Source organism: Patella vulgata, chromosome 1 (genome assembly GCF_932274485.2).
Source record: "Patella vulgata chromosome 1, xgPatVulg1.2, whole genome shotgun sequence".
NCBI lineage: Eukaryota > Metazoa > Mollusca > Gastropoda > Patellidae > Patella > Patella vulgata.
In genome coordinates, this window is record NC_065879.2 from 11,898,925 (window position 1) to 11,921,664 (window position 22,740).

Below are 22,740 nucleotides of genomic sequence, written 5' to 3' on the forward strand. Positions count from 1 at the left end.
ACTCGACACAAACTAGGTCATTTCGGGACTAACATATGGTTTAATTTTATTTCAATAATTTGCTTGCGCGTAGGGTTATTTAGCAATGGGAGGAAACTGGAGGACCCGGAGAAAACCCACGAGGTGAGAACATATGCACCAAGCATGCTAATTAGCATAAAGTCAAATAAAATGTAAATAATTAAAAACTTTTAAATAATTTAGAAATGATTAATGATGACTTACATGATGATGAATTGGTTTTGATTATCTAGGTCGAGTGTAATGGCTGCCCCCTTGAGATTAATTAATCCTTGGGGCTGTTTACGACCTGCATCGTCTTCTGTTTTAAAATAAAGTAACTGACATTGACTTTCTTCTAAAGTAAACCACATCTTTTTCTTGGCCTTTAAACGACCCAATGCTGTAATAATATTTTATAATATTAATTAATTAATACCCCTCCAAACATTCAAAAGATTATTTTTACATTTAGTGAAAACATTTATCATGAAATAGTAATTGGAGGTGCTAGTGCAATAAGGTGGACAAGTGCCATTGTTTTTTTAAATAAGATCATTTGATTTTTTAAAATAGACAGTAAAAAGAATAGACAAAGAAGACAGTACACAGGACAGAGTGTCATGGAATACAATTGAGGATGCTAGTGCACAATAAAGTTGTCAATGCCATTGTTTTTAAATAAGATCAATTGATTTTTTTCAAATAAATCCATTTTTAGCAGATTTCTTAACAACTTGTTCAGTTTTATCACAGGATATATGTCAATTTTAGTGTTCTGGTTTAAAAATATACAAAAATACTATTTTTGGCAGATTGTGTGAAATGGCCATTGTCCAACTTATTGCACACTAGCATCCTCAATTCATTCTCCAAAAACAAAAATTCGTAAATTATTTTCCATTTTTAACCCTTTAGGACTTGATTCATGTAAATATTGCCCAGGATTCCCTGAAAAATTAAGAGAAAATTTGAAGTTGAACTTGAATGCTGCTCTCTTGACCACGATAAAACAGTCGTGTAACAGATCAAGTATATCGTCTTTAATGGCCAATTCAGCGCTTTATTTGTCTTTAACCAAGTAAGAAATTTTGACGATAAAAGCTATTTAAATAGCCAAAAGGAAATATTTCATTAATAAATAATTATTATAAATCCTACTATCTCTTACACCATACTGACAAAACATGTGAATTCACGATACCCTACCATAAATAAAAACCATGAAATATGAATTTAATTTGCAAAGTGTTCGTGCATTATCAAAAATGACCGGCAGTGAAAATTTTGAAGCGGAAGCCCTGGTTCACAACTAATTACTTTTGAATTGTTTCGGGAGGTCCAAATGTTAAACGGGTAAAAAAAAAAAAGATTTTTACTTTAAGTGATACATTTATGTAATGATGAATCATTAAAACTAATCAATATTGTACCGCATGTTTAAAAGATATTTTAAAAAAATTAGTAATTGTGACAGATTGGTTTAGTCTTGATTTAAGAGATCCTGCAATATTGAATCATAGAAATGAATCACATCCCAGCTACACAATATAGCGCTATGTTTTTGTATCCGTAAATTGATCTGTATCAAGGTTGGGTTCCGAAAGTATATTGTATAGGGGCTTCAGTATAACATTGGCATAGAGGTCTGTGGTAACTTGATCTGTAATCACACAATTTTAGGATTGATCCACTGCTGTATGTTGATTCCTTGGCTCCATGAATATTATTTGGGTAAAATCGAATACACGTTCTCAAAATCCATATATTACAGGCACACATGTTGAAAATCCATATTACAGCAAATATGTTCAAAATCCACATTGCTGAAAACGTTCAAAATCCATATCAGAGTAAAAAAAAAGAGTCCAAAATCCACATCAGAGAAAACATCTTCAAAATCCACATCACAGAAAACATGTTCAGAATCCAGATCACAGAAAACATATTCAAAATCCATTGTACAGAAAACATGTTTAAAATCCAGTGTACAGAAAACATGTTTAAAATCCGTTTTACAGAAAACATGTTTAAAATCCACATCACAGAAAACATGTTCAAAATCCACATCACAGAAAACATGTTCAAAATCCACATCACAGAAAACATGTTTAAGATATAAATCACAGGAAACATGCTATAAATCCATATTGCAGAAAATGCACTAAAAATCCACATCACAGAAAACATGTTCAAAACCTACTTCACACAAAACATGCCCAAAATCCATATTACAGAAATCATGTTCAATATCCATACTATAGGACACATAGCCCAAAAATCATTACACAAAACTTATTCCAGGTCCATATTACTGTTTTAAAAATCCATATTATAACATAAATCGGGGTAAGTTTATCGACGGATGACACAAAGCCTTAAGTTTAAACAGTAATCCAGTTTCCAAGCCAGCCAACATACATGTACCGGTAAGCTCCGTCCACCTTTCATAAAATTTGCATTTCACATTTGAAATGCTACATTCCGTTATCATATTTAAAGATACATTATGGAAGATTAAAGAGCTGGCAGTTCTCATTATAATAGTTAAAACTAGATGATGTAAATGGAATATACTGAAAATTTCAGTCAAATTGGTTTACTCTAAGCCGAAAATACCTTATTTAAAAAAATCACTGTAGCCTCGATTGTCATTGTTACCAATGTCATGATAACGATAATTAACAAAGTCTTGATTATCCATTTTTGTGTTTAATCATCAACAGACATTGAACAGCAGATCGGATTCAAATCTGTTTAAAATCGTACCCATCAGATGGCATCGAAAGTTGATTATGGTCATTCCATGTTAATTAATGTCTAATTAATAATTTAGATAACATTTCAGGCCTAAAGAAAGACCAGCAATAAACAAAATTAGCTCTTGCATAATGCATTTTTAACAGATTGAAGTATCCATACAAGATGATTATAATTATTCGTTATAACAGTAATTATATATGTTACGATTCCCAAAAGAAAAAAAATATAGCCTGAATGTGAAAGTTTGGGGTTGGTTAAAATTTTTAGTCACTCAGCAGTTTACAAATGTTTATAAATTGTTTCAATGGTATTTAATAATTAAACATTTAATACACCAGACACCATTCTCTGGAATACAATTACTATTTATAACTGAGCAATGTTTCGACTTTAGATTCTCTGGTCTTTTCTACTTGATAAAGACTAAGAGAATCATAGTCAAAACATCGCTTAAAAATAAAAACAGAAATTGTGTCACCCTGTATAATTGTTTACAGGTCTTCTTTAAAGTAATCAGTTTTTCTATAAAAAGTTCAAATTTCCAATAATTACTATTGTTTATATCTTTATCATATTCATATCTATAATTATATAAACAGGTGTTCCCATTACCTCCCTTTGATGTAGTAATTATTACCTGTTTATCACATGATCGATATCACATGACTTATATATAACAATTAAACAATAATAAATATCTGGTATTACTTATATATCACAAATCGATATATATAATATTCATCACAATTTGTAAATGTGTGTTTCAGCGTGTTGCACTACAAAGAGGTCGAAATATTGTACATGTACTTTTAAAAAAAAATCCCAATATCTAATAATTCCAAATAACAAAGCGGTCACTTTAAAAAAAAAATCTGTCATACAAACAACGACTAAATGGAAGCAGAATAAATATTTAGTAAAATTCTTGAAGTGTACTTGGTGTTTTCAATTAAAATTGTCGATTTAGGACCTAAAATGTCGGTCAACTAGCTTAGTGTCTGTATTCAAGAGAAGCTGATTGTAGACAGACAGCCTAAGTTTAGTATGGTTATTATATTATTCCTCACTGTTATAGTTCTAGGGAACAAAGGGTGTTTTTTGAGATCTAGTTTTTTACTTATACCGGTAGTTCCTGGTAACAAAATACTGTTTTTTTACTTATAGTTCCAGGTAACAAAATGCTGTTTTGTACTTATAGTTCCAGGTAACAAAATACTGTTTTTACTTATAGTTCCAGGTAACAAAATACTGTTTTTAATTATAGTTTCAGGTAACAAAATGCTATTTTTACTTATAGTTCCAGGTAACAAAGTGTGTTTTTTGAGATCATAGAATATAAGCACACTTGAGTCCCACTACAGCGACTTTCATAGTTAACTGGGATTTTATTTTCCTTCAGTGGGAAGCTTAATACCATATCTATTGTCCATCTTTAATGAATCAGGACTAAAGCAGTATGTTATTCAAGTTACGATGAAGAATCCCGTTAACGCAATCACTGCCTAGTTGATGATAAAAATCTGTAAAGACACATTCTTTTTCGCACAAAATATACCCAACCCATTCTTTCCATCACAATATCTCTGCACTTTTGATGATCAAATTATTTAGACAACACACTGATTCCTTGCATTCTATCCATTTTTCCAGATCAGGAATGTTCATATTGACTTTCATGTACATATGATAAAATAAGCTTCATTCTTGAAATCACATTTTTTTTTTTTTTCAGAATGGTCATCACAAACATTCCACAGTCTATATCAGAACATACAGAAATCGTCGAGTTTGCTGCAAGTGTATGATGATGATGGTGATGATGATGATATCCAAAATTCCACATTCTAAGTCACAACATATAGAAACAGGTAAGATTGATGCAAACTGGATTATGATGATGATGATGATGATGACAATGATGATATTTCAGAATGGTCATCATAAAATTTCACAGCCCATTCACAACATACAGAAATAGATGATGATGATGATGATGATGATGGTATCTAAAACTATACTTACTAAATGTGGTAGTACTTCCGCCAGGTTTGTAATGAAGATATCCCGACAAACTTGTCCAACCTGCCATGGTGATAATACAGGTGGATTACCTCCCTTGTTCATTCACATTGGTTATTACAACTGCTTTTTAAATCTATGTAATTCATGTAGCACCTGGATTCTACATGTATATCTAGGAACTTTATAATCCTCCCATTCTTTTATTTACCTACAAGAGAAAGACAAAATGGTTAAATAAGTAATTATTTGAATTCATGCCAAAAATGTTGATTGCAGAATTAGGTTTCCGTAATTTGAAGCATATTTGGGATACCTATCGTTAAAAACCAACACTTCTAACGTCTATACATGTGTACAAAGAAAATTCTGTAGATCAATGCGTCCTGTAAATAGGTTTAAAGAAATCAATTGTGTGACTGCTGAATTCCAGCATTTACTACCAGACCAGGCAGCTTTCACGTACAACAAGCAGGGAATCAGAACCACGCCATTTGACTTAAATGACAGACCTTCTGATCCAATTCACAGGCCACCCAACGCCCCTGTTTAGAGGGTGCCCCTTAGAAAGTTAATCAGCGATATCATGCTAAGCTTGAAAACAACAATAACAACAAAAAACATAAACTTTAACCAATTCGAAATCTACAGCATTGAAAACAAAACAAAAACAAGATAAAAGATTTCTTCAGTAATAAAACACCTGCACATTAACAGGTAGCTCTAAGGTAGTTCAAGGCCAAACTAAATTAATGTTTAGTTATACAGGATATTGATAAATAAATAAACCACTTTATTCCGGAGACCAATATGTTTGTTTCAAATTCTAAAACTTAAAGGGGCATTAGGTAAGATTAGATAACTGTCTCGATTATCCATTTTTACGTCAAATCATCCATCACAAAACATATTAAAATCCACTAAAAATCGCAGGCTATCGATGGTATCGAGAGTTGATTATGGTCTTGATTAATTAATTAATTAATGTCTAATTAATAATTTAGATAACATATAGAAAGAACTGCAATAGGCAGATTTAGTTCAGGCATAATGTATGTTTAAAAATGTGGAACTAAAAACCAAGACATGATAAGTACACTTATTGTTTTTAATCCCTGACTCTCCATCAGAACGAAGAAGTAAGCACAATTTTTAATATTCAAATTGATGTGGCCTTATACGCAGCAAAACAATTCCATAAATTATCACTGGATATTTATAAGTATATTGTTGAACATGAAACAAGTGCTCTAGATCATCTACCTGCACTGTATACACCCACTACTCATGAGACAAATTATGTACTTGTGAATAAAAATGTTTTACTTTATTATTGACTGCTGGCGTTCTGGAAAAAAGAGTCTTTGTGGCCTACACATAAAAACACATCCTGAATATGTGCTTGACTGATGAATTATTTCTACATTCAAATTTCAATTTCATTCTGAGAGAGCTACATCCACATGACACTAGCTAGGTCATTTCAGAGAGAGAATGAGAAAGAAATGGGGTTTAACGTCCACTCGACACAAACTAGGTCATTTCAGGACTAACATAGGGTTCAAATTTATTTCAATAATTCGCTTACACGTAGGGGTCTTTAGCAGTGGGAGGAAACCGGAGGACCCGGATAAAACCCACGAGGTTGGACAGATGACCAGGTAATCAAAACCAAGCCAGCAGATTCAATGACAGACCTTATGATAAAGCATGCATGTGCTAACCATTCGGCCATCCAACCCCACTTGGTCATTTCAGGGCTAACGCATGATATCTTTATTTCACTAATTTGTTTCTATGTAGGGGTCTTTAGCAGTAGGATGAAACCAAAAGAATTAATTGAAATATTACCATTAACATATATTCTTATTAGACTATGCTCTAAGATGTTATATCAGTGTTAAGATAACCCATAATTAATTCAACCATAGAAAGATAATTATAAGGTCCCGACAGACCGTGGTGACATTAGTGAGCCAACATCTTACTGAGCCATCATGGCTCCCCTAAACCAAAGGATGAGAACAGATATATGACTTCACAAACATTACCAGTAAAATGCAATATTCAGACCACAGTAATTAGAACATTTAAAGTGGGAAATGAAATGGGGTTTAAAGTCCTACTCCTAAACTGGGCTAATGAAGACGGGCATATGCCATACAGTGTGCTATGAGGGAAATTTTGCCCGGACAGCGGCGCTACGGCCTACTCTTATATTAAATTCCAACTGCCAAAGGATCTTTTACACGCACACCAATATGTACACGGGACCTCGGTTTTTCGTCCCATCCAAATGACTAGACAGCTGTTCTTCTCAGGCCCTCAGTCCTGCATCACTGACACGCCAGACAATCTGGATGAACTTTCTCGGCCAATGCAGGGATCGAACACCCGACCATTTAAAGTGGGAACACATTAAATTTTTTTGATAACGCCTAGTCAAAACGTCACTCAGATAATAAGCAGTAATTGTATTCCATAGAATTGTTACCTGTATATTCCATTTTAATTACAAAACACCTTTAAAACAATCTATGGGAAATAATTCACCTACAATGTTTTGATCAGCTTACAACTACTAGTATCCAAATTGTCAAAAGAAAAAAAAAAAAAGCTTAAAAGAAAAAAAACACACACACAGGCACTGACATCATAATGAAATATAATCCTTAAAATAGAAATTAACAACAGTTCACCTAAGGTGCCACGGTGGTTAGGTGGTTAAGACGCTGGCTAGGTAGCCTGGAGGTCGGGTGTTCGATCCCTGCATTGGCCGAGAAAGTTCATCAGGATTTTCCGACGTGGTTTCCACTTGTCAGTGGTGCAGAACGGAGGGCCTGACAAGGACAGCTGTCTAGTCCTTCGGATGAGACGAAAAACCGAGGTCCCGTGTATACATTGAAATGCACGTAAAACATCCTGTGGCAGTTGGAATTTGATATATAAGAGTAGGCGATAGTGCCACTGCCTGGGCAAAATTTCTCTCATAGCACACTGTATGGCGTATGCCCGTTTTCATAAGCCCAGTATAGGAGCAGAACAGTAGGACGTTAAACCCCATTTTTATTTCATTTCACAGTTCACCTATTATATATGTTTTGTTGAGTTTATAACTACCAGTTAACAAATTCACAAAACTTCCCACAGAATATGATCCTTAGAGTAACAATAAACAGCTCCAACTATTAAAGGTAATTAGAATCCCCCTATTACATTTGTTTTGTTCAGTCTACAAGCACATCATCACCAGTATGCAAAAACCCTTCAAAAAATTTAAAACAAACAAAAAACACTCTTTATATCAAAATATAATCCTTAAACACAACCAACATACAGGTGATCACTGTTGTACAGGTAGATATAATTAATCCAGGTAAGCACATGAGATAAAATCACCTGTAAATCACTATAAACAGCTACATAATATAATTACTTATAGATAATCACAGGTATAGGGATTACACACAGGTATAGCGTTTTCACTAATGCAAAATTTAAACATCCACTAAATAAAAATAGGTATAGGTATAAACAGGTATAGGTGTTACACATACATAGGCATTGCCTATATCCAAATTCAGATATCTACCTATAAAATGTTGTTTACCAAAAAACCCCACAAAAAACAGGTTTATACTATATAGTTACTTATAAATGGTGTTATATATAGGTATATAGAATGTTCTTCAATCGAAATTCTGGTTTCTACTGAATAAACATATTGTTTACCAACAAAACAACTCCAAATTAAACAGGTATATATTATATATAATCACATGTAATTAGTTATGAATATACTCCAAGAAGACAGGTATTGGGGTTACACACAGGTATGGAGTGTTACCTTGTCCAAATACTGAATAAAAATATTGTTTACAAAAACTACAACCAAAAACAATAATTTAAGAAAATACCTGTAACATGTAAATATGCATGTGCAAAAACACATATAATAAATCTTTAAACCGACAAAAACTAGATATATACCTGCTTAAAATTCAGGTAAACCTATAATGACTTATACATATACAGGTATCTAATATATAATCCAAGAGGACACCTCTGACATGGTAAATATGCACTAGCAATAACACTGCATGATAAATATTTGAACCAAAGAATAAAACAAAAACTATATACCTGCTTAAAAATCAGGTGACTAGTTTGAGTAATAGAAACATTTACCTCTACGCAACAACTATACAGGTAGGTAATAAAAATAAACTGAATAACCTCTAGGCTAGAGAAGTCTCAACTTCACTTGGATCGTACATCAACATTTCATAAAGCTCATTTGATTGACACCTGTCAATTATGTCTGTATATAAGTTATAGATCACTGTTCAATAAGACCCGACCAGCCTCCAATAAATAAATATAATCACTCCCACGATATATACAGGATAGACACCTCTTATATAATGTACTTAATCCACTAATTCATGTCCTGTAAAATTTGTTCTGATAATTAATAATTATGTTAATCATTTATCAAACAGGAATGTGAGATTTGAAGAGAGAGAGAGAGAGAGAGAGAGAGAGAGAGAGAGAGGGGTTTTAGTCCACTTGGCATAGGACTAACACATGGTTCAATTTTAGCAGTGGGAGGAAACCGGAGGACCTGGAGAAAACCCAAGAGGTTGGACAGGCGACCCTACTCTATGTCACATACAACTGGGGAATCGAAACCACACCAGTTGACTCAATGACAGTCATATGCATTTTTGCTCAAACATAATTCATGATTATGTTGAGGGGTTAACAAAAAGGGTATAGAGACCCGAAAAGTTATAATTAAATTACCATCGATCCTCTTTTCTACCTGATTTTGGTTAGTACTTTTGTGGAAAATGGATTATTCCTTGCTGATAATTAATGATTATGTCGCACAATGACCAAAAGGGTTGTAATACCCAAACCGCTATGATTAAATTACCACTCTATTCTTCATGAAGTCAGTACTTTTTTGAGCGAGTATTATTCCATGTTCTAACAAATGATATCCTAAAAGATGTGCAAACTCGCTGATAATCCATATTATGTTAATCAATTATCAAAACAATACTTAACTTATTTTATAAATTTATCTACTTCTTCTGTAAATATTTAATCTGTAGAATTAATATTATGTAAATCGAATCGACAGTCGACATGATTAGAATGAAATGAATTTTAACCTCTTACATCTCTCTACTGACTGCACTATATGAAATGGAGTTTAACGTCCTGCTGTTCTGCTCCGACTGGGCCACTGAAGACAGCATATGCTAGTGTGCTCTGAGGGAAATTTTGCCCGGCCTACTCTTTTATTGAATTCCAATTGCCATGGGATCTGTTACGTGCACACCAATGTCACACACGGGTCCTTGGTTTTTTCGTCACATCCAAACGACTAGACAGCTGTCTTTTCACGCCCTCCGTCCTGCACCACTGACAAAGGGAAACCACGTCGGAAAATCCTGTGAACTTTCTCTGCCATTGCAGGGATCAAACATGGACCTCCAGACTAGCAAGCCAGCGTCTTACCCACTTAGCCACTAATTGCACTAACATAACCATTTCATATAGATGAGAGACACAAACTAAGTCATTTTGGGACTAACATGACTCAATCTGAATTCAATAATTCGCTTTCGTGGGAGAAAACACATGAAGTTGGACAGGTGTTAACCATTCGGCCATCCAACCACCCAATATAGATTATAATTAATGCACATGTTATAGGATTTTTATAATAATAATAATATTCTAAATAGGATGGATAAACCCTTAGTTAATTGCTATGATGTAAATCAAGTCATTATCCAAAAGATAATTCGCATCACCTATATTGAAAATAAAATCAAATATTATCCACCTCTTTGAAGTATCTCAATTCTTTTATAAATTCAATATTTCATCATTTCATTCATAATATATTCTACGAAAAATGAAAAATTAAATTTTAGCCTCCCCTTTGAAGTATTTCAATTCTTTTTATAAATTCAATATTTCACGATTTATTTTATAATATATTCTGAAAAAATTGAGCAATTCAATTTTATCTTCCTCTTTGAGGTATCTCAATTCTTTTTATAAATTCAATATGTCATAATTTCTTTCATAATATATTCTCAATAAAATGGGCAATTCAAGCAATTATCCAAAACATAGTTCACATAATCTATATTTCAATTATATTCAGAATATTTCAACCACCCTGCTGTAACTAAGAAATGTAACTCCGAACTGGAGTATTGTGTGCTACGAGGTGAAATTTTGCCCTGACAGCGGCACTACGGCCTACTCTTATATCGAATTCCAACTGTCAAGGGTTCTTTTACGTGCATGCCAATGTGTACACAGGACCTCAGTTTGTCATCCCATCCGAATGACTAGACAGCTATCCTTGTCAGGCCCTCCGTCCTGCATCACTGACATGGGGGAACCATGCCGGAAAATCTGGATGAACTTTCTTGGCCAATGCAGGTATCGAACACCCGACCTCCAGGCTAGCGAGACAGCGTCTTACCCACTTAGCCACCGTGACCCCCCTGTAACTAAGTTTTTTTTTTTATAAATTCAATAATTCAATGTTTGTCGCATCTAGTTTTTAATATACTTAACATGAAAGGCAAACTCTCGTAAAATTATTGTTATTCAAATCATATCTATAAAATAACTCAATTCTTTATTAAACTTATATAAATTCAAAATTTTATTCATACTTTGGATGTTCTTTTTTGTCTAAAATATAGTGGAGACATAAATTTTGCATGTAAAAAAAAAAAAGAATCTTGTAGTTATTTTGTATACAACATACTTAAAACAATTTGAGTTCTTTTTTCTAAAATATGGTGGTGATAAAAATTTGCATATTAAAGTAAAAAAAAAAAAACCCAACAAAGAATGTTGTAGTAAATTCATATACTAAATGTATAAAAAGAAATTGAGTTTTTTTTCTCTAAAATAAAGTGGCGATAAAAATTACATTAAAAAATCCCCAAAACGCACTAGTATATTTATATACTAAATATATAAAATTCAACACAGTAGTAAATGTTATACTGAATACACAAAAAGGTAAGTCAACATATCCTCCAACACATAAATCAATACATAAATTAAAAGGTTGTTTCTATCACTCTAGAGTTATAATTCTTTCTCTTATTCATAAATACAGATAAGTACAATGTAAATTCTATTCATAATATTAAGAATTACGTAAACAAATTTGATGAACTTGGTGAGTAATAATTTTTATCTTTCAGTAAAAAAGAGCCCACTTTGTAGTAAATCTTAAATACATATGACACTTTTCAAGTGTGTGTGAAATTGCTTCTATTTAAGTGATATCACCAGCACTTTTCAAGTTTTTTTCTCTAACATATGGTGAAGATTTATTATAGTAAAAATACACTTTGTTATAAGTTTAAAATACTTAGGAACTAAAATATGGTTATTGTGTAATTGTTTTGCTACCATAACAAATATTTATAGTAAATTTTGACTTTTTTCTCTTAAACTATGTTGAAGTTATAGTTATTAGATTACGGTACAAAACAAAAGATAGGTTGCTAGGCAACAAAACATATGCCCACAGCAACTAAATGTCACTCGGCTTTATGTGGTGCCCATACGGATATATGTCATGTTGGTCATTGGCTTTGTATGGCTACCAATGGAAAGGGTGCTAGCTACAGGCCTGATTTTCTCACATTTCCATATGGGCGTATAAAAATGAAGTAAACAATTAAAGCACTACCACATCCAGTGATTGGATCAGAAATGAAATGAAATGAAATGGGGTTTAACGTCCTACTGTTCTGCTCCTATACTGGGCTAATGAAGACGGGCATATGCCATACAGTGTGCTATGAGGGAAATTTTGCCCGGGCAGCGGCACTATCGCCTACTCTTATATCGAATTCCAACTGCCAAGGGATCTTTTACGTGCATTCCAATGTTTACACGGGACCTCGGTTTTTCGTCTCATCCGAAGGACTAGGCAGCTGTCCTTGTCAGGCCCTCCGTCCTGCATCACTGACAATGGGAAACCACGTCGGAAAATCGGGATGAACTTTCTCGGCCAATGCAGGGATCGAACACCCGACCTCCAGACTAGCGAGCCAGCGCCTTACCAACCTAGCCACCGTGGCTCCGATTGGATCAGAGGACCTGTATGTAGTATCACCTACGTTTTGTATATAGTCTTGGGCCTGCAGTAAGAGAGGGAGAAACCGTAACCAAGACTAATTTTTTTAATCGAATAGTAAATAAACTTTCTGATATCTCCAAATTTATACCGTCATTATATTTATTTATTTCTTATACAATTGTTAAATGCTGACTTAAATAGGTGTCTTGAGGTAATAAATATTATCATGAAGAACATCAAAGGTAAAAAATCTTCGACTCAACTTAAAGACAATAAATCTGTCAGAAAATACTTGAAGCTGTATTTCAAACTGACATGTACTCCAACTCTTTTGATATTATACAACAACAAATGAATACATGTATTTATTAATGCCAATGGCCTCTGACTGCATATTTGCATCACATTTTTAAGAATTTTTATTCATAAAGCATTTTGAAAGCCTCTGTGAAACTAAATAAAATTAATCGGGTATAACTTCCTACTGTTCTGCACCAACTGGGCTAATAGGGGTGTTGGATGGCCAAATGGCTAATGTGTGCGCATTGAATCAGAAGGTCTGTCATTGAGTCAAGCGGTGTAGGGTCACCTGTCCAAACTCTGGTTTCGCCCCACTGCTAATGACCACTACGCGCACCTGAATTATTGAAATATAATGACCTAGTTTGTGTTGAGTGGATGTTAAACCCCATTTCTCTCTCTCCCTCATGCATGACACTTGTGGCTCCGTTTCCAGGCACTTATCAGTGACAACTTGTAACTATGGTTACATTGAACCTCACTCATAGACTTGTCATAATTTTGTTCCTGTCCCAGAGAGTAAGCATACAATTCCTCATGCATGACACTTAATCTGTAACTATGGTTATATCAGCCTCACCTAAAAGAATTTTGTTCCTGTTCCAGACAGCATACTATTCCTCATGCATGACACTTATCAATCACAATCTTTAACTATGGTTACATCGGACCTCACCCAAATAGAGACTTGCCGTAATTTTGTTCCAGTTCCAGATAGTAAGCCTACTATTCCTCATGCATGACACTCGTCACAACTTCTAACTATGGGTTACATAAACTTATCCCTTCTGCGATCACCCCTAAGCCAGTAATAATTTTAATCTGTCATACATGTAGATTCAAGTTCTATTAATGTAAAGATAAACAAAATAAACGTTATATAGATAAGCAAAGGTTATATCACTTAAGTCTTCTTACCTTGAAGATATACTTGTGTACTTTTAAAAAAAAAGTTCTTTTTTTAACTCAAAAAAAAAAAAAATCTATTTCAAAATGAAATCAAGGAGACAAATTTGTTTCCATGGCAACATAAAGGTGACCAAATGTGAGAACATGTTAAGACACGCTTTAATTTAATCAGCATTGTGTGGTCCACATTCAAATTTCAAAGCGAACATAACAAAATTGAAAATTATACATCTCAGCAACTCTTTATCACAATTATCAGGTCCGGTTGCAAATGTCATCTACATTTGTATCACCATGAAACTGCACTTATCTCAATCAAATTATTTTCAATTATTATAAAATATATTTGGTTCTGTGGCTCAAGTTTGACCAAATTCTGGTATGAATAATTTGAATGAAAACATTTGTGCTTTTTGTACTTAGTAAAAAATCTGTAAATAGGCGAAAAGCCTTTCCAGATATCTCAACTCAGGAAGCTTCTAGTTTCGTTCTATTCCAACTCTCCCCCACTTTATTGTTTACTCTTTTTTTTACTTAATCAAATTGTTTCCATCTATCATAATGAAAAGAGTTTGATCCAATTTTAATAGTTTCTGGTATTAATTATACAAATGAAAAAATCTTTGCTTTTTTTTACTTGATCAAATTGCTGCCATCTACCATAAAGAAAACGGATCAAGTTTTAACCATTTCTCAAAATAAACATTGTCTGTAAGCACTAAATATGCCGTCTATTGCAGGTCTTTATTTTGTCTTTCTAAGGTTATAGAGTGAGAGAGAGAGAGAGAGAAATGGGGTTTAATATCCACTTGACACAAACTACGTCATTTCGCGTAGGGGTCTTTAACAGTGGGAGGAAATCAGAGGACACGGAAAAAACACACGAGGTTGGATCTGAGGTTAAATAATTATTTAGACCTCTATTCACATGGCAAGCTTATAATCAACTCGCTAGATTGCAGAGATTTAAATGGATTAGGAAGCCGCAAGATGTACAAATAAAACAGATAATCAAGACTTAAGCCCATTTGTCCAGTACCTTTACTACGATAATAAACAATCTACGCTACATCTTCCTACACTCATAACTTTGCTCAGAATAAAGTAATTTGACTGAAATTTTCAATATATTAATTTTTTATTATTTATTTTTGGATCGAGGCCAGCTCTTTATCTAACTCTTACATAATGCATCGTTAATTATTCAAAAAAAAAAAAAAAAACGTTTTGCTTACCAATTCTGATCAGATACTAAATCCAACCTGAACAAACCTGAATCCCACTTGACATGGATCAGAAACTGAGTAACAACGGAAGTCAGTTAAAATGTCAAAATATGACGGTTTTACGACCTCAACTCAAGCAGACACAAAACATATTATTGTGTCATAATATGCATGTGGTTGTCATCCTAAACACATCCCATAGTCCTGTCTAAAACATTTGTTTGGTTTTAAGAGCTGACATGGTGGAACACTGATGGCCCAAGTTGTAAATCAACAACTTTATTTGTAAGATGTTCAGACATTCCTCTCTCTATTGTTAAAGCCATGTTTCAATGTCATGTTCATTTACATGTCCTTACTGATCTGACATATCAACAAAAAAAATTTCTATCCATTAAAGTGGCTGATCAATATTTGAAATAGTGCTGGCATGATATAATATATATCGATGTATCGCAGTTCACCTTCTCACGATTTGCATATTAAATTGCAAGACGTGAATCGATGTATCGTGATTCTTTTTTTTTATGATTTTTTGTCGCTTCAGTAAATAATCTGTCACTTTTAATTATTCCAGTCAGACAGAATCCATAGGTACACAAACACTCTTAAATTATTTTGATCCTTATTTTGATCCACATCAATATCATGATATAAAACAGTTTTATTACTTCGACATCGACAGGGCTAAACATGTCAATTATTCATTTATCCTGTTGTTTTCTTGGTAAATATTGACCTGGTTATGAATCGTGATACGAATCGTACAGTAGCACCTGAATCGCAATACATATCGTATCATGAATGCAGTGGCAATACTCAGCAATAACTTGAAAGATTTAAAATTAGCACCCCTTGCAAACTGCAATATCGTTAAGCCTGGACTTAAACATACATTATGCAAGCGCTAAATCTGCCTATTAAATTGCAGGTCTTTCTTTAGGCCTGAAATGTTTTCTAAATTATTAATTCGACATTAATTAACATATCCAAACCATAATCAACTCTCGATGTCAACACTAGCCTGCGATGTTTACTGGATTATAATCAGATTTGCTGCTCAACTTTTATTCATGAAATGGATAATCGAGACTATGTTTTTTTATTGTACTAACTTTAGTAATGATGATCGAGGCTAGGCCGAAAATTCAATCGCTAAAAGCTTGGTTCAGGGGGGATCAATTTGACTGAAATTTTCAGCAAATTCGCTATACATTATCTAATCTAATCTCCCATAATGTATCTTTAAGACACCCGTCACAGACTTTATCAAATACAAATTATCACACAATGCTTTTATTATAATATATACCTTGTAAACTTATGATATATGTCTGACAAAGTCTATGACAGATTTCTTATATCCAGACTTATATATATTACCTTGTGTAATAATTTGTACTTGAAAAAGTCCAAGACGGGTGCCTTAATGTCCAGGCTTAAATATCGTGACAGCTGAATCTCTAAAAGAAATATCAGTCCAAAAACGGTTCGATTCCCTGTGGAATTGTGAAAACAGAAAAAGTCTACTTTCTAAGTCTGTGAGAGATGCCTTATGTCCAGGCTTAAATATCGTGACAGTGGAATCTATAAAAGAAATATCAGTTCAATTGTGAAATCAGAGAAAGTCTACTTTCTAATTCAAAATCAAATCATGGTTTCTATATCATTTTTTTTCTTTTTTAACATGTTTGAACAAGATATTGTAGAATTGACAATAATTAAGGGGGTTGTTGGTTTATATAACAATAGAACAAGATGGTATCATAGTCTGCCTTGTACAAGATAATCTGTTACCAAGGTATCTAAATACAAATAAGGTAATATGAACATTCTAAATAAATAAATATCATCAAGTAACTGTGCGAGATTAGATTTGTGTTATAAACTAACATTTCAAGTTTCAACAAAATCGGATAAAAATTGTGACCTCTATAGGGTCCACAACCTTGATATACCATATTTTTACGCTATTTGAGAACGAAGGGCGGCCAGTTTGTCTGTCAGTTTTGGGCCGATTTTCACGAAATTCGAATTCAGCCATCCTTAGAGTGTAACGGTGATATATTAACATGGTTTTTTAAATCGGATAAAAATTATGACCTCTATAAGGTCCACAAGCCAAAAAACGCGTTTTTGCGTACAATCAGGGGCCATAATTCATGAAGTTACACTCCGATATGCGCGAATATCGAAAGGAACCGAGATCTTTGTGTTATAAACTTACATTTCAAGTTTCAACAAAATCGGATAAAAATTGTGACCTCTATAGGGTCCACAACCTTGATATACCATATTTTTACGCTATTTGAGAATGAACGGGGGCCATGTCTGTCAGTTTTGGGCCGATTTCCATGAAATTCGAACTCGACCATCCTTAGGGTTTAACGGTGATATAATAATACGTTTTTTTTAAATCGGATAAAAATTATGACCTCTATAGGGTCCACAAGCCAAAAAACGCGTTTTTACGTACAATCAGGGGCCATAATTCAGGAATTACGGTCCGATATGCACGAATATCGAAAGGAACCGAGATCTTTTGGTTATAAACTTACATTTCAAGTTTCAACAAAATCGGATAAAAATTGTGACCTCTACAGTGTTCACAAGCCAAAAACCCAATTTTTTTCGTGCAATCAGGGACCATAATCCATGAAGTTACGGTCCGATAGATGCCAATATCGAAAGGAACCGAGATCTGAGGGTGATAAACCTATATTTCTAGTTTCATTGAAATCGGATAAAAATTGTGACCTGTAGACTGTTCACAAACAATTGTGGACGGACGGACGGACAGGGGTGTATTTCATGTGGACGTATAAAAAACGAATACATTGAAAATTTCATTCAAATTACGCCATTTGGAGCGAAGATATTAGCCTTGTCATGTTAATAAATGTCTAATAGTTTATAGACAGATTTAGCTCTTGCATAATGTAAGTTTAAGCAAACAAATATCCAAATATCAATGTTAGATAGTCTCCTGGCTTGGATTCAACTGGATTAAAAACAGGCCCATCAATGGAATCAGGGAAATTTCAGTTCATCATATCTTTGAATAAAACTGAACTATTTTTTGACCAATATTCCTGTTAGAGATTCACCATTTACAATATTTTAGTTTGCAAGGGTTTCCTGTATCATTCAAATCATGCTCAGAGTCTTTAAATGCTATTCAAATGAAACTCTTGAATAGACAGATTCTTTACACCATCTCAGTTGGAGCAGAACAGTAGGACGTTAAACCCTATTTCACTTCATTTCTTTACAACATTGACTTCTGCTGCTTAAACTATATAAATGAAATGAAATGGGTTTTAACATCCTACTGTTCTGCTCTGACTGGGCTAATGAAGACGGGCATATGCCATACAGTGTGCTAGGAGGGATATCAAATTCCAACTGACATGGGATGTTTACACACGCCAATTTGTACATAGGTCCTCATTATTTTGTTCCATCTAAACAACTAGACAAGCAGACAAGGGGAAACCACACCGGAAAATTCTGATAATCTGATAAACTTTCTCAGCTAAGCACGTGATCGGTGCCCATGACCTCCAAGCTAGTGAGCCAGCGCCTAACTCACATCGCCACCATGGAACGAGATCGGTGCCTGCGACCTCCAGCCTAGCGAGCCAGCGCCTTACTCCCTTCGCCACCGTGACTCCCCCTTGAACTATATAACTTGTTTTAATAATACAATATAAAAAATGGTTCGTCTCATTCCATTGATGTGGAAAACAAAAACATAAAATTATGCATGAATTTCTGGTCTTTGACATTTCCGTCGAACTGATAACTTTCGCACCCACAAGAACTTTACGATATTCCTATGATATATAACTTAGGAAAAATCTATCACAACTGACATGTGATGGCTAGGGCTTGAGCCTATAAAACTTCAATCAGAATCAAATTTCTTTCTCCATTTCCTTAAAGACATTAAAGTCACAATATCTTTGATGAATTCATATAATCCTGGCAAAATCAATTCTGATTTCCTGCATTTCTGACAATCGGATTGACAGACGAGTAAAACAGATTCACCTCTTTTTTTATCTCTTTAAATGACAGATTGATCGATCAACTTGATACCATTCAATTTCAATACAAATTTAGCAAAACCTTCCCCTGATGCTTCAGGCCATTGTACCCTACAAAACCATCCCCTTACGCTTCAGGTCATTAAACCCTACAAAAGACATTATTCAATGATATTTGAATCAGAATATACTGAAAATAGAGTTCACACTGAAAACTGGGTTTATATTGAAAATTAAGTTTACAACTGACTTCACACTAAAACAGAGTTCACACAGTAAACAAAGTGTACACATTTAAGTCAGAACATATTGTAAACCGAGTTCACACTGAAAACTGAGTGCACAAAGAAACGAGTTCATATTGAAAACTGAGTTCACGTTGTAAACAGGGCTTGATTATACAAAAATCTACTTTTTAAAATCAAAAAACATTATCAATTACTTTACAAAAAGCTGTTAACTCTTCCAAATGAGTAACATTTCATCCTAAATTCTTATTTTTTGATTAGAAAGTTTCTACAGAATTTGGGGATCTCTTACAAGAATTGTTTCAAATTTAATCATTTATATAAATATTGCGCATGAAATATTGAAATAAATTTTTAATTTCAAGCTCCAAAAAGATTTATAAATATGACGATGAAAACGGTAAACTAATAAAATCCACATGTAAAATTAGTCAATTATATTTGACTTTTATGGTATAATTTTATGTGCTACAAACAACTTAAATACAAATTATTCTTGGCATAATTCAGACACAAACAAAATTAAAATAAATGATGAAAAATTGTGAAACTTGTTGCCCATGAACTGTTTAAGCTCATTCTTATTTTATCATATCCATTCATTTAAAGGAGGTAAATCTCTATTCTTTTGCACCTAGAAATGGACACAAAAGATCGCAAGGCATATAATAATGTAATATGAATGTATATAAACTGATTTACATTAAATTGTTTCTGTCATTTCTAATCAGTTATGTTCGGTGAAATACGCAAAGAGTCCAAATTGAATGGCAGTCTTTGGTGTCTGGTTATTCCAGTCTCTACCGGTAGTATTCTCCTGTGGGTAATGTTTAGCCTCGTTCATATCAAGTCACTTCATTACAAATGGCGCTCGAAAGCATTCTGGCATGCGATTCGTGTGCCAATTTTAAAATGTTTATTTTGTCTTAAATATTGGATACCAGAAGAAGCCCATCTTTTCACGGTAAGATAACAACATCAATGTTCATTTAAATTGCCCAATAAGTCGTATTTGCAATGTCGAAGACTGTGAATATGATACTGAGTTAGCAACTTGACTCCTTTAAGACAAACAATTATCAGAAAATTAAAAACTTTTAAAACTTATATAATAAAATTTTTTGGCTTAGAATGGCTAAAATTCATTCTTATCTAATTTTAGTCTACACATATACGCAAGACAAATCATTAATCAGAAAATCAAATAAATTTTGAAAAATTACGTAATAAAAATAATCATCCTCGAGTGGCTAAAAATCATCCATATTTGATTTTACCATGCTTATATGGTTCGTGCTAAATGATAAGGCCAGCTAAATTTTTCGTCATAGGTCACGAGATGTAAACAGGGCTAGCGCTAATTCCAACCCTAACCCTAACCCTGGACCTAGCTCCATTGCTCACCCTATCGCTAAAATCATGTGCCCTAATCTTCTTTACATTTCAGCATCCGTGACAAAAATTGAGCTGGCCTTAACAAATAGATATAGCCATGCTCATATGCTCAAGACAAACCATTATGATAAAATCATATAAATTTGGAGATAATTGCCCCTGAGTGGCTAAATTTCTCTCATATCTGATTTTTGTTTGCCATTATACTCAAAACAAACTAATATCAGAAAATTATATAAATTTGAAAAGTTATGTAATAAAACTGATTGCCCCTGAGTAGCTTAAATTCATCCTTATCTGATTAAACCTGCTCTTAATCCTCACACTCAAATAATTTGATGAAATCCGTAACGTGAGAGTTATTCATTATTGAACTCCCATTTATAATACACATCACGATTTCTCCAGCCCCTCCCTAAAAATGTATTGCAATGCACATCCATGACTACATATAGTTCAAAATACAAATAAAAATGTTATTTAAAGATACATTAGTTAAGAGTTTAAAATAATGAAAATAATGATAATTTCAGTAGTAAAATTACTTCATTTTGAGCCAAAATATTACTGTCTCTAGTTTTGACAACATGTGTGCCTAGTGGTAACTAGGTCACTGGTATATTCGCGACTTAGCCTCGCTTTCCCATTTTTAAATTAAATTTTTAAATGCGAACCGTTCTGATCTAGTTAAAATCTTGAGTATCTGGTGCCATCGAGAGTTGATTATGGTCTTGTTTTGTTAATAAATGTCTAATTAATAATTTAGATAACATTTCAGGCCTAAAGAAAGACCTGCAATAGGCAGATTTAGCTCTTGCATAATGTATGTTTAAAGGGACAATTAACATACAAAATAAATATCATTCACAAACAAAATGTATATTTCGCACATGTGGTTATGTAACTTTCTTCTCCGTTATTCAAAAACATGTCGTAATGAAATGAAATGAAATGGGGTTTAACGTCCTACTGTTCTGCTCCAGCTGGGCTAATGAAAACGGGCATACACCATACAGTGTCGAGCTATGTGGGAAATTTTCGCCGAGCAGCTGCACTGTGCCCTATTCTTATATCAAATTCCAACTGCCAAGGGATCTTTTACGTGCATGCCAATGTATACACGAGACCTCTGTTTTTCATCCCATCCGAATGACTAGACAGCTGTCCTAATCGGGCCCTCCATCCTGCACCACTGACAAGAAGAAACCACATAAAAAAATCCCAATAAACTTTCTCGGTCAATGCAGGGATCGAACACGCGACCTCCAGGTTAGCAAGCCAGCGTTTTACCAAATTAGCCAATGTGGCCCGTCAAAAGCGTTTCGTAACACATACAAGTTACAATGCTTTCAAAGTACTTGAAAACATTTTGTGACATTTTTAAAAGTAGGTGCAAATGTCATTTTCTGAGCAACACTTCCCTCATGGCGCACCGCATGGCTGTTTTATGCAATTCTTCATTAGTCCGACCAGATGGTGCAGAAAAGTAGGACATCGAACTCCATTGACTTTCAGTTATTATTACAATATTGTTTATTTCTGTGCTAGAGAAATAACAGTTTGGTGTGTTTCATTGAACTAAATCGAAGACGATATGGAAGATAATATTTTATCTAAAAACAAATAACTGCGAGTCAGCTAGTGTCTCTTTAAAACACTCAGCCATAACAAACCCACTGGGTGTGTCTGAA

General features: G+C 33.8%; 1 protein-coding gene across 1 annotated transcript in view; it reads right to left on the bottom strand.

Moving 5' to 3' along the window:
• LOC126808623 (uncharacterized) overlaps positions 1-22,740 on the bottom strand; it is a 154,962-nt gene that overhangs the window by 74,754 nt on the left and 57,468 nt on the right. The window contains exons 2-3 of the mRNA XM_050533506.2: positions 4,786-4,993; positions 226-403 (exon numbers count right to left, since the gene is read on the bottom strand). Of these exons, the coding sequence (XP_050389463.2) occupies positions 226-403; positions 4,786-4,852 (245 nt within the window). The 5' untranslated portion in view covers positions 4,853-4,993. The remainder of the gene's footprint in view (positions 1-225; positions 404-4,785; positions 4,994-22,740) is intronic.